The following is a 14,460-nucleotide window of genomic DNA, read 5'->3' as shown; positions in this document are numbered from 1 at the left end:
TGTGAAATCTGGGATTTATTTCAAAATAATATGTGGAGAGGAGGAAATGGGAATAGGGATGAAGCAAGGTTGGTGCCCTGAAAGTGTTTTCCTGTTTCTTCATTTAATGAATAATTTTCCATTGTATTCTGGACATAATAATTCCTTTGTTTTGAAGACTCTGGATTCTGTTTTCTCTCTCTGAAGACGGTTAATATTATTGTTTTAAGAGGCAATTAACTTAGATAGTCAAACTGCAGAGTCCGTCTCAGTTAAGGTGAATGAGAGGCCACATTTCACTTTAGCTCTTTCATTTAGCCGCAAGGTGCTTTGAGTCTGCTTTGTGAATCACTTTGATTCATGAGTAAGCCAGAGACTTGGGCAAAGCTTACACAGGAAACAGAGCTCTCTTTCTCTGGTTTTCTCCTTTCCTGGAGTCTCACCCTACTCTATCATTTTTCTGGGAGCAATGGCTACCTTACTATCCTCTAGTTCCTTAGGACACAAAGACCTGCATTATCTAGAGAAGTTTCAGCATTCTCACACCACATTGAGTCCTTAGGCCAAATTCTTAAAATGAGACCTTGGACCCATTTCATCTTCTAAATTCTGACTCTGCTACAAAACCAGACTGTCTTTGGTCACTCTACAGGCTCTTCAGGTAGTTATTTTTTGTAGTTTTTTAGTTGTTATCTGTGAGAAGGTCAATCTTAGGTGCTTAATCCACCACACCAGAAATGGAACTCCCCTAGAGTTTTTAAAACTTTGCCAAAACCAGGTTTTCACTTATCTCATATGATGGTTTCTTAAATCAGGTACTTATCATTAGTGTCAGTTGAAGTTTTAGAAATGCAATGATCACCTCAAAATATGATCAGATAAGAGGCAGAATTAGGAATCTTAGAAGCTTAAAAAATTTTAAATCAGTAAAACCAAGAGTTTACCATTCTATTCCCCTCAATTATTCTATATTGTGAATTATACATGTAAAGTAAAATACGGTTAAAGTTAAAATATAATTGTTTTAAAACCAAAGCTCTAATTTGGGTTTCTTCAAATTTAATGGAAACTATTTTTTTTCAATCAGTTCTGAAAGGACTCTTTATAAGAAGGATGTATCAGCTGCTACATCTTCCAGATTTTAGTGAAAAAAGATCTCCCCACTCACAAATCTCAAAATTAAGTTTTAAAAATCTCAGATGTTATACTCTTGATGTTGAGTCCACTTGACTATCCTCATTTATTGAACGATGTTTGACTTTCCAAATTGTGTTTAGTTATTTTTACAAAAGTGTGTCCTTCTGATTTTTACAGGTGCTAATAAAGAGAAAATGAATTCCACAATTCTGAGGATCAACCCAAAAAACATTAGGATGATTCAAACAGTAGACGATAAAACTTAAATTTCAATGTGGATATTAATGGAAATTTCTTATCTGAAAATGTTGAGCAGAGGGAATTTTTTTACCCTTGATTGACTCTGGTTCTACAATGTTATGCAATCATGCTTTGATTTTTTCTAGAAATTATAGACAAAAGAATCTTTTCCAGAAAGGCTTATTTTTAATTTTTCAACTGGATATTTTTCCACTTGCAGTTTTTTAGGTTTTACTTGTAGGAAGACTTGAAGCTCTAAGAATGAAGAGTCCGGCCACTTGCTCCATATAACACATTGTCTCCTTGGTGGGTGTACGTCTAAAAATCAGATTAGGACATAATGGTATGACTTGGGGTTCATTTCGTTAGAGATCTTTTCTTTGTCCACTTTATCCTGGTAATCAAAACCACTTTGGGTACATCTTTTAAGGATTCATGGATGTTAATCCTTCAAAAGTAAAGTCTTCTCTATAATTCCCTTAAACCCTAACTGAAAGCACTCCTTTTCTAATTCCATATTTTTTTCTCTAATATTTCCCAATAGGATTTCTTGTCCTGCTCTTTTTGTCATGAAAAATTGTTGCCACAACTTTAAGTACTCAACATGTTTCAGATATTAGGTAAATTTTGATGAAACTCAAGAAACTAGGAAAAGAGTTCTTCAATTCTGCTTTGCCTAATCTAATATGGAAAACAATTCGGATTCTAAAAAAGTGAAACTTCTAAACTGGCTCTCCTTTTTGGGGTCATTGAATAGAGGAAGTAAGGATGAATACATAAGCTGTAAATTTTGAAATATTTTGATTTAACCTTGATGTTTCAGAAAATGGGAAAACCCTCTCACAAATATATCATCTCATCTTAGCTACAAGCATAATTTGGCAGGTACAGCTGCTGAAATGTCCTTCTTCTAAAGAGTTTTTGTTCTCATGTTATTTTAATTAATGGACAGGATACCAAATGTCACAAATTAAATATATTAAAGGAAATCTGAATAGATCAGAAAGCATTTAAATATTTATCTGCTGTGTCACAGGCCTTCATGAGTGAAAACAGATGGCACAGATAAAATAATTTTGGTTTCAATCCAGACTGTGTGGTATTTCAAGACTGTTCAAGTGCCAGGATTAAGTTAGGCTGAAAGGGACATTTTCTTGATATTTGCTGATGAGTTTTAATTTCACACATTCTTACAACCACATGACTATCAAACAAAATCATTCTATACCACAAGGAAATATGACAGGTAGAGAAAAACATAACTGTTGAGTATGGATATGGTCTGCAACCATAAGGAAAATGATATAAACAATAATATAATATGAAGTACAATTAGTCATTTACAAAGCATCAAGGTTATTTCTACCAATATCGAACTTCTGATGTGAAATATATAAACTTCATTTGGTCTTACCATTAATACTAATGAAAAGTGAAAGAGTGAGTCACTAAGTCATGTCTGACTCTTTGTGTACCGGTGGATCATAGCCCACCAGGTTCCTCTGTCCATGGAATTCTCCAGGGAAGAATACTGGAGTGGGTAGCCATTTCCTTCTTCAGGGTCTCCCACATTGCAGGCAGATTACACCTGTGGTGGATTCATCTCAATGTATGGCAAAACCAATACAGAATTGTAAAGTAAAATAAAAAATAAATTAAAAATTAAAAACAATAAAAATAAAAATAAAACCAATTATGTGTTAAGTAACATTTTACAATGAAATTTCTGCTTGTTAAAAAAAAAAATGTTTATCAGACAGTTAAGGGGAAAAAAAGTGGGCTTCCCTTGTGGCTTAGCTGGTAAAGATTCTGCCTGCAATGTGGGAGACCTGGGTTCAATCCCTTGGTTGGGAAGATCCCTTGGAGAAGGGAAAGGCTACCCACTCCAGTATTCTAGCCTGGAGAATTCCATGGACTGTATAGTCCATGGGGTCACAAAGAGTCAGACACGAATGAGAAACTTTCACTTCATTGAGGAAAAAAAAGAAAATCTCATGTGTTCCCTTGGATTATATGTGCTATTGTTAATAGGGGAAACAACCTTTGAACTTTACTTATTCTTCCTCTAGGAAGGTTTACATCTAAAACGTATTCTATAAATGTTACATGCTGTCACTGCTGCAAAATATAGTTGAATCAAAATCAGGTCCAAATAGATCAGAATTGAAATTTTTAAAACATTAAATAATCAAGACATAAAAAAACTAGAAGAAAAAACAATTTGGTATCTATGAAATTTCTGAATGGAAAAGAAATTTTAAACCTCAAAAATAATAAACGTAGGAATTCTCTTGTGCTTCAGTGGCTAGGAATCTATGATCTCACTGCCAATGGCCCAGGTTCAATCCTTGTGTGTGGCCAAAAAGAAAAAAATAAATTAAATTAAAAGAGAAAGACTGATTGGCTGATCTGTATTAAACTACTGTATAGTAAGAAACAAAATTGGGCTTCCCTGGTGGCCAACAAAGGTCAGTCTAGTCCAGTGGTCATGTATGGATGCGAGAGTTGGACTGTGAAGAAGGCTGAGCGCTGAAGAATTGATGCTTTTGAACTGTGGTGTTGGAGAAGACTCTTGAGAGTCCCTTGGACTGAAAGGAGATCCAGCCAGTCCATTCTGAAGGAGATCATCCCTGGGATTTCTTTGGAAGGAATGATGCTAAAGCTGAAACTCCAGTACTTTGGCCACCTCATGCAAAGAGTTGACTCATTGGAAAAGACTCTGATGCTGGGAGGGATTGGGGGCAGGAGGAGAAGGGGACAACAGAGGATGAGATGGCTGGATGGCATCACTGATTCGATGGATGTGAGTCTGAGTGAACTCCGGGAGATGGTGATGGACAGGAAGGCCTGGCGTGCTGCGATTCATGGGGTTGCAGAGTCAGACACGACTGAGCGACTGAATTGAAGTGAACTGGTGGCTCAGCAGTAAAGAATCTTCCTGCCAATGCAGAAGACACAAGTTTGATCCCTGGGTCATGAAGATCACCTGGAGGAGAAAATGGCAACCCACTCCATGGACAGAGGAGTCTGGTGGACTATGGTTCATGGGGCCACAAATAGTCGGACATGATTTAGCAACTAAACAATACCAACAAAGAAACAAGACTAGAGCAAACAAACAAACAAAAAAAAACCTCAACAATTTAGGAAAAATATCTCACATACAGCTGGCAAGGGAAGGGGAATGGTGCTGAACTGGTACTGAATTACAAGTTTTTTAAGACAGCAAAACGGTAGTGGAACAAGACATTCAACTGGCAATGTTCTAGGGAAATAGATACTTTCATACATTATTGGTGAGAGTACAAAGTAATACCATCCCTATGAAGTACAATTTGGCAACATCCATCAAAATTACAGATTCACTTAGTCTTTAATCCACCTATTCAAATTCTGAGATTTATCCTACAGATATAGCTGCTCCTGAACTTCCTAGACGTTGCTAGTGGTAAAGAACCCACCTGCCAATGCAGGAGATATAAGAGATGGAGGTTCAACCCCTGGGTCGCGAAGATCCCCTGGAGAAGAGCATGGCCGCCCACTCCAATATTCTTGCCTGGAGAGTCCCATGGACAGAAGAGCCTAGTGGGCTACAGTTCATAGGGTCACAAAGAGTCAGACATGACTGAAGTGACTTAGCACACATGAATGAACTGAGAGAGCAAAGAATTGGGCATAAATCAATATCCATCAACAGAAGACAATTATATGGATGTGTCCATATAATGGAACCCTTCTTAAAAAAACAAGAAAACATTCTAAGCAATGATTTGAAAGAACTCTAACATTATTCTATGGAATGCTATCTTTCGTGTAACAAGAAAAGTGATAGTTAGACATGGTTAGTCCCATCTTCAAAATCCCTCAGTAAGATTAAGATTAAGTACAATTGCCTACTACATCTACAAAGATGCTCTCTATAACATTATTTGAAATAGCAAAACACTAGAAAAATCTTATAATAGTTGAACAGTAAGGCAAATTATGATAATCCACACAACAAAATATTATTTAGCTACTAAAAATGTCATTTATAGGGAGTTTGGCATAACATAAAAATGTCATTTATAGGGAGTTTGGCATAACACTTAAGCAAAAATGCTAAGTAAAAAACTCATATACAGGACTTCTCTGGTGGTCCAGTGGTTAAGACTCCACACTTCCAGTGTAGCAGTCATGGGTTTGACCCATGGTGAGGGAACCAAGATCCCATAAGCCATGCAGCACGGTCAACGCCCACCCCCCCAATCATATAAAACATTAATTCAATGTGTAGTATGGATATTAAAGAGTTGCATGTGACTGAGCATGCACACACACCCCCACCTGCCTGTGATAACCACATATCTGATCTCTTTTTTTTAAATGGTTGTTTGTTTTCAAAGTACAATTGACCTATGACTTTATATTAGTTCCCATTATATGACATAGTGATTGGATATTTCTATACATTTTAAAGTGACCACTATGATAAATCTAGTTATGATATGTCACCATACAAAAATTACTTATTGACTATACACCTTACACTGTACATTTCATCCCCATGATTCATTTATTTTGCAACTGGAAGTTTATAATTCCTTCTTAAGAGTTTATCATCTCTTAATCTCCCTCACCTATTTCTTTCCCCCATCTTCCTCTTCCCATCTGGCAAACATCTGTTTTTTGTTTGTATCTATAACTGTTTTTGTTTTGTTCAATGTTTGTTCATTTGTTTTGTGACAGTACTTTAAATAGAATAGTCAGAGGCTGCCTCAATGAGGGGGTGGCGATTGGACAAAGACTTGAAAGACGTGAGGGAGTGAACCTTGTGGATATTAAAAGAAAGCACATTCCGGGCAGATAGAGGAGCCAGTACAAAAGCCCTAAAAAGGAATGTGCCTGGTACATTTCAAAACAGCATGGAGGCTGGTGCGGCAGAATAAGCAAGCAAAGGGGTGAGTAAAAGGAAATAAGTCAGAGAGGTAATGAGGGATGGAGGCAGACCTTGTGGGAACTTGTAGATCATTCTAAGAATTTAGTGGAAGTTGCTTGTTTGCTTCCTCCTGGCCCCAAAATACATAAGAAAAAAAAAAGAATAAGAGGTAAGAGAAAGCGAAAGACCAGAGAGTCTAGAAAGGGTGTGCATATATGCTCAGTTGCATCTGACTCTTTGTGACTCCCTGGACTTGGGCTCCTCTGCTCATGGGATTTCCTAGACAACAGTTCTGGAGTGGGCTGCCATTTCCTACCCCAGGGGATCTTCCCTGCTCAGGGATCGAACCTGTGCTTCCTGCATCTCCTGCATTTGGAGGCTGATTCTTTACCACTGGGCTGAAGAAGGAATTCATGGGGCCTGGACTCCATCTTAGGCCTGTTCATGCTGGTCATGCTCGGCCACCTTTCCAATGGACTCTGAACTCTGTGTTTAATGCCTATGAAAACACAACAGAAGGATAAGACCCCTCCAGACAGGGGAACCTTGAAAATCATATCTAGGTGACTCATCACCGAAGAGAAAACATACACTAATCACCCCTTCCTCCAGACAGGCCATAAATTTTTCTGTATCTATTGGGGTGTGTAACCTCAGGTTTATTGATTATTGGCTAATTGTTTGACTGTTTGAGCACATGAGCACACAGCACATGAATGCTGGGGTTTTGGGGATTGTATCTTCTTGGTTTATGTAAGTCTCAAGGAATTTGGGGTGGTGGGTTCGGATATGTACACATGGGGTATAAAAGATTTTCACAAATGCTGGTAGGGGTCCTTGGCTAAGAGGAGACTCTGCCTTGGGCCCACTGGTATAATAAACTGCACCCCACTATCTGCATTGTCCTTCTGAGTGAGTTTGTTTCCCGGAATGCGTGGTTACAACAGAGCCACCTGGGAAGCCCCTAGAGAGGGCAGGGATAATATTAAGAGCAGTATCCTTCATAAGAGATCAGAGTAATGATCAGCTATGGTAAGGAGAAGAGATGCCTCCTTTGAAGAATTGTGCTAGAGCCTCCTAAGAAAGGCTGAAAATACTCATCTCTTAGCAAAGTTGCCCTCAGTGAATTCACATTGGTAGCTGAAACTGGCCATGGTGGGAGTATTTACACCATGAAGAATGGCAAACACTGCAAATCTAGGTAGTTTTTTTCTGGTGAGATGGTTTAGCTTCATGCAAATAACTCTTCCTCAAAGACTGGTAGACAACAAGGAGGAGAACCTGGCTGTACCCACAGACACACACTGTCCAAAGGTGGAGACCTCAGTGACCTAGAGCTTCTTTTCTGGGAATCAACAGGAATATTAGATCAACTGCTTAGAGAAAAAAAGGAATGGGTCTGAAATAACTTCTAAGCCTAGTCTCCTCTGAGAAAGTAAATAAGGGAACTGTTATGCAAATGTGAGGAGAGTCCAGGTCAAACAGCCTACTAGTGTTAAATCTGCATGCATTTCTTTCTCTAACTTTCATTTGTTTGGAAATGGGGGGAGGGGGAGACAGTTGAGATAGGCTTCCCAGGCAGAAGGATATGAAGTTTGTGGCTGGTCATTGAAGATTACAAGAAGGCACAAGAATTTAAAGTCATGGGGAAAGGCATACTCTGGGGTCAAGGACAGAGGAGGAGTTCAGTGAAACCAAGGAGAGTCTCACAGTTTAAGTATTAATAAAATATAAAATGATCTGGTATAAAAATTTAAATTCTACTAATTACTCATAATTTATTTTTGATAATTTAGTCTTCAAAAAGATAATTGTCTTAGTTACAATCATTTTTGTTTTCTTTCCTAGATAAAATAATTTTAGACAGTATTTGTCTAGATACTACCTACAAGTACTTATTAGCTGCCTTGAGGTGCTCTGGTGAATTCTCTTGGTTTGGCAGTCAGTACCTCAGCTGCAGACATGTTCCCATTCCCTTCAGTTAAGTGGAAACTTGGAAAGGTCTGTAGCTTTTGAAACAAGATTGAATTCCTTCAAGTTTATAACCAAGGATACTTAAGAACTTGGATATGACTTCACAGGACGGTTATATATAAATAGAAGATCAAGTGCTCACAAGATTACATTTCCGGAAAGCCCTCCTGGATGTAAGACAAAGGCGGGGTGTAAAAACGAAAACAAAAGTAGTCTGAGTTAGAGAGTGTCATTTGATTTTACTCTCTGCATTCAAGATTGCTCCTGTCTGCCTACTGAAACAGGTTGGTTTTTTTCTTTCTTTTTCATTCAGAGTTGGATATGACTTTTTTTTAAAGCCCAAAGATTTTGTATATTTACCTATGCAGAGGGAGTCGAGGCATAAAAGTTTACATGTGCAAAAAAGAGCTATTTGAAAAGTTATACCCTTCAACCTTAAAAATATGAATATAGCTAGAAGAAAATATTATTTTAATACCATCACTTGCCTATAAAGCTTTGTTAATAACAGGTTTTGCTATACCATTTTTTTTCTTGCTATTTGTTTTATAAACACCAACTTTTAAAATTCTTGTAATAATTATAAAGGCATTTAAATGTGTTTCTATTTATCTGCCAGAAGGATCACTTCTGCAAATAATTTCCAGTCCTATTTTTTATTTACTCATATTTTTAGTATGATTAATTCTTTTAAAATATCTTTCCTTAATATCTTTTACTGTTTGGCCATATTATACCTTATCACCAGGTTTAAGATTTCTGTGATAAAAGGGAAGGAAAGAACAAAGTTCATATTGTGTTAATAATTAACATATAAGAAAATGAACACTAGAGTGGTCTTCTAGATTGAAACTTTTCAAATAACTATAAGGATAAAACAGTCATTTTAAATTGTGAGCACCTGGTTTTTATAAAATGAAAGCAGTTCTATGTGGTATTTTTCCTCTATGTAGCCTTCTTCATTTTGCTTTACTCATTTACAAAAGGTTAGCAAGTATAAGAATATTCTTTTGAAAATGTAGCATAAGCTGGTGTACTGTTTTGAAAATAATATCTTCATTAATGATTCTATAAGAACATTTGAGATTCTTCCAAGGACAAAAAATAATCCAAGGAAGACAGAAGGGCTAAGGAAAAAGCATAACAAAGCTTAGCACTAATAAAAACACTAAAAGTTATTATTATATATATTTTAAAATGTGAATTTTGTGCAAGCTTATCTTAATACTACAGGGTATTAATTGACAACATAGTAGAATAACTTAATGATGAGACACGAGATTCCTGGAATATCATCTTTCCATTCCTAGAGTAACAGCTTTATACTTACTAGTAAACGTTGTAGTTGAGAAATATTTGCTGGCAACCTAGAGTGTAACAGGCACTCTCTTCAGTTATTAATTACAAACAGAAATCCAATAGGTCACAGTCTTAGGGAACTTAGACCATAGAGGGAAAAGATAGTCTGGGAAACTCCACAGGACCAGGTCAGTTCTTTGATATGTAGACACAACTGATACATAGATACAGTTATTGGATTGGGAAAGTCTTCTAGAAAAGTGAAATTTGAGTTAACTGAATAGGAAATGGCCTTTCAAGGGACGGGAAGGAAATAGCATATCAGATAAAAGAGCAGAATGAGTAATGATGTAGATGCATACTACGGCATGGTGTGTGCCCCCAAACCACTGGCAAATCAGTACTATCATCGTCTGCAGTGTAAGGTGTACAGTAGAGGGGGTACAGGAACCATGGGTAGGACTACATTAGGGAGCCTTGGGTATCACGGTAAAGAACTTAGATTGTATCTTTCAGAGAGATGTGTCTTTTAGGTGAGGAGCTAAGCAGGAGAGTGATTAAGACTGACATTTTAGAGACAGAGCACACTGATGGCAGTAAGAAACATGTTTTTGACAAGAAGTGGTAAGAAGGAATGACAACAGTAGGATACCAGTTGGGAAGACATTGTAATAGGCCAGGTAATAATGTGGCTGAATTATGTGAAAAGGAAGAGACAGATTTGAGACCTATTTGGAAGGTAAAATCAGAATTTAGGGGCAGACTGAAAATCTTGGGTGAAGGGATGACGATAAGAGAGGAATCAAGGATGGTGCAGGCTTAAGGCTTAGGTGACTAGTGGAACAACAGTTCTATCAAATAGTAGTTTACAATCAGCATGCAGTGGCAAGTTTTGGAGGGAAGCTAACTAGAGGAGACTTCGTTTTATAAAAGCCAACAACTAAAACTAAGTACAATTCTGAGATAATTTAACTTAATTTAAAATAAATTCATGAATAAATATAAGTAAAATATTTATTTTAAATAATTTATTTTAATTTATTGTTGATATACTGCATAAGAATCACAAAGTTGTGTATCTAAAAGTTTTAGGGCTTAATGATTAAGAACATTTCCCAGGGTATTATTTTTTATCTTCCCTCTGTAAATCCCATTTCCTGTACAGACTTGTAAAAACAAGCAATGAAAAACTACTCTTGAGGATATACTCCAATGTGACTTCCATTAAAGAGTTTCAAAGAGTGGCAGACTCAGGCTCACATATGTTATGGCAACAAACTATTCTCTAATAAAAGCATAAAACATATGCTAGAGCAGAAGTGTTTCTATTTAAGCAATATTAAAATAAATATACTGTATTCTTTTTGCCATTTAGATTGGAACCATGGCTTTGGAATACAACCAGTCAACAGATTACTATTATGAGGAAAATGAAATGAATGACACTCATGACTATAGTCAGTATGAAGTGATCTGTATAAAAGAAGAGGTCAGAAAATTTGCAAAAGTTTTCCTACCTGCCTTCTTCACAATAGCTTTCATCATTGGACTTGCAGGCAATTCCACTGTAGTGGCAATTTATGCCTATTACAAAAAGCAGAGAACCAAAACAGATGTGTACATCTTGAATTTGGCAGTGGCAGATTTATTCCTTCTATTCACTTTGCCTTTTTGGGCAGTGAATGCAGTTCATGGGTGGGTTTTAGGGAAAATCATGTGCAAAGTCACTTCAGCCTTGTACACAGTCAATTTTGTGTCTGGAATGCAGTTTCTGGCTTGTATCAGCACAGACAGATACTGGGCAGTAACTAAAGCTCCCAGTCAATCAGGAGTGGGAAAACCATGCTGGATCATCTGTTTCTGTGTCTGGGTGGCTGCCATCTTGTTGAGTATCCCTCAGTTGGTTTTTTATACAGTAAATCATAAAGCTAGGTGCATTCCCATCTTTCCATACCACCTAGGAACATCAATGAAAGCATCAATTCAAATCCTGGAAATCTGCATTGGATTTGTAATACCCTTTCTTATCATGGCAGTGTGCTACTTCATCACGGCAAAGACACTCATCAAGATGCCTAACATTAAAAAATCTCAGCCCCTCAAAGTTCTGCTCACAGTGGTCATAGTTTTCATCGTCACTCAATTACCTTATAACATTGTCAAGTTCTGCCAAGCCATAGACATCATCTACTCCCTGATCACTGACTGTGACATGAGCAAACGCATGGATGTTGCCATCCAAATCACAGAGAGTATTGCACTCTTCCACAGCTGCCTCAACCCAGTCCTGTATGTTTTCATGGGAACCTCTTTTAAAAACTACATCATGAAAGTTGCTAAGAAATATGGATCCTGGAGAAGACAAAGACAAAATGTGGTGGAGATTCCTTTCGAATCTGAAGATGCTACAGAGCCAACCAGTACTTTCAGCATTTAAATATAGGACCCAACTGTCTCTTGCTTCAATACACATGAATGATGCCTCCCGCTGAGAACATTTGCATCTGCATCAAACATCTGCATTTTTCAGAAATTCAAATTTCAAACACTGTGGTGGCAACATGTAGCAAAGAAGAGGTTGGGGCGGGAAAGGGGAGTGGGGTAGAAGCCAAGAAAAAGAGGAAACAAAATAATAAATTCATAAAACATAGAAATTAAAGCTAACAATATAAGAAAATAGTATTAACAGTCATACATAAGAAAAACACTACAAGTTAGGTCATCTAAAACAGATTATTAAAGAGGTTTAATTTAAGGGTCATTTACAGTTATTTTATCTAAATTTTAATATAACAATTTTCCTGCATAATTTTAATACTTGAATAATCATGCAGCAACATTTAATGACTTTTTCTTTTTCTTGTTCCTAATGTGTAAGTGATTTCATAAAACTTCAGAAAGAGTAAAAATTAGCAATCAGAAATAAAAAAATAAGCTTTCTGGCTGTCTTTTTCTTTGTTTCTAATGTGTAAGTGATTTCATAAAACTCCAGAAAGAATAAAAACGAGCAAAAGAAAAAAAAAAGCTTTTATGGCCATTTTAATGTATTACTAGTAAGTTTCTTAACATATAATTTACTTTTATGTCAACTTTCTTTAGTAACAAGCTGGTTATCCTATTAGACTTATCATGTATACTCTAGAAGCAATCCTCAGACAAGCACAGGTTTTAATTTTTATAATTGCCTAAAGGATTTATCCACTTATGTAATTCTATTACTGAGGGTTGACTAAATATTTTCCTATATGTAAAGACTCTTATTTTTCACTTAAACACTTGTATTGTTAAGCAATGAAAATATGTACCACAAATAAATTTTAATAACATGTATTGCTTATCTCTTCAAAAATTATGTATAAATTATTATAGTACAGGTAATATGCCCCTACTAAAATTTAATTTTGGTAGAAATGACAAAGGCTAAACATGGTATGCACTAACATAAATTTTTACCTCACCAACTGTAAAAAAAATAGATGTTTTCTCTTCTTAAAATAAACATTGCCTAATCAAGACATTATTTTAAGATTACTTTCCTTTTATCAGTTCAGTTCAGTTCAGTTCAGTCACTCAGTCGTGTTCGACTCCTTGCGACCCCATGAATCACAACATGCCAGGCCTGCCTTTCCATCACCAACTCCTGAAGTTCACTCAAATTCATGTCCATCGAGTCGGTGATGCCGTCCTGCCATCTCATCCTCTGTCGTCCCCTTCTCCTCCTGCCCCCAATCCCTCCCAGCATCAGAGTCTTTTCCAATGAGTCAACTCTTCACATGAGGTGGCCAAAGTATTTGAGTTTCAACTTTAGCATCAGTCCTTCCAGTGAACACCTAGGACTGATCTGCTTTAGAATGGACTGGCTGGATCTCCTTGCAGTCCAAGGGAATCTCAAGAGTCTTCTCCAACACCACAGTTCAAAAGCATCAATTCTTCAGTGCTCAGCTTTCTTCCTATTATCAACTATTTCTAAATTTGAAAATGCTTTCAAAGGTAGAATTTAAAGAACTGTGGTCATGAAATGAATAACTATGTATCTTATTATTCTAGCACAGCATCTGGCATGAAGCATCATTATGAATACTCACCACTGCTCCACCATTTCCTGCCATTAATGATATAGCTGTCTCCATCTCGCTGGATGCTACATTCAATATTTGTGGCATCACTTGAAGCTACATCGGGCTCTACAAATAAGCAAAGGCTGAATTTACAGGCAGGCAGATACCACTGGTTTATAAAAGATACTTAAAGAAAGTTCAAAGTGAACTCTTTGATGACAGAGGCATCTTTGTCTTTTTCATCTTCCTACCATTACACATAGTAGGTATTCAATAAATGTGCACTAAGAAAATGAATGAAATATTTAGAACAACTCAGATCAGCTATCGAAATTGTGTGTTTTTGGCTTACTCAGTGACATGTGACTTGGGTTACGACTCACTTAATCCTCTCCCTAATCATCAAACATACATTGAAAATATCATTGTTTACTTCCCACAATGGAAATCTGTACTACATATTTGCAAGTCAGATTTCCCCAGCATCAGTTCAGTTCAGTTCAGTCACTCAGTTGTGTCCAACTCTTTGCAACCCCATGGACTGCAGCATGCCAAGCTTCCCTGTCCATCACCAACTCCCAGAGCTTACACAAACTCATGTCCATTGAGTCAGTAATCCCATCCAACCATCTCATCCTCTGTCATCCCCTTCTCCTCGTGCCTTCAATCTTTCCCAGCATCAGAGTTTGCATCAGATGGCCAAAGTATCAGTCCTTCCAATGAATATTCAGGACTGATTTCCTTTAGGATGGACTGGTTGGATCTCCTTGCAGTCCAAGGGACCCTCAAAGAGTCTTCTTCAACACCACAGTTCAAAAGCATCAATTCTTTGGTGCTCAGCTTTCTTTATAGTCC

At 37.0% G+C, this 14,460-nt stretch overlaps 2 protein-coding genes across 2 annotated transcripts in view; one reads left to right on the top strand and one right to left on the bottom strand.

Moving 5' to 3' along the window:
• The window catches only part of LOC120860374 (acyl-CoA dehydrogenase family member 11), a 119,678-nt gene that overhangs the window by 26,670 nt on the left and 78,548 nt on the right, over positions 1 to 14,460 (bottom strand). Inside the window, exon 13 of the mRNA XM_040236175.1 lies at positions 13,633 to 13,731. Within this exon, the coding sequence (XP_040092109.1) occupies positions 13,633 to 13,731 (99 nt within the window). The remainder of the gene's footprint in view (positions 1 to 13,632; positions 13,732 to 14,460) is intronic.
• Positions 8,293 to 13,060, top strand: LOC120860377 (atypical chemokine receptor 4). Its single transcript, XM_040236178.1, has 2 exons — positions 8,293 to 8,532; positions 10,923 to 13,060. Exon 2 carries the CDS (start codon positions 10,932 to 10,934, stop codon positions 11,982 to 11,984), a length of 1,053 nt encoding a protein of 350 aa, XP_040092112.1. The 5' UTR covers positions 8,293 to 8,532; positions 10,923 to 10,931; the 3' UTR covers positions 11,985 to 13,060.

This window comes from Oryx dammah, unplaced genomic scaffold (genome assembly GCF_014754425.2).
Source record: "Oryx dammah isolate SB20612 unplaced genomic scaffold, SCBI_Odam_1.1 HiC_scaffold_11058, whole genome shotgun sequence".
In the NCBI taxonomy this organism is placed as follows: domain Eukaryota; kingdom Metazoa; phylum Chordata; class Mammalia; order Artiodactyla; family Bovidae; genus Oryx; species Oryx dammah.
This window is presented reverse-complemented; position numbering and strand designations above follow the sequence as displayed.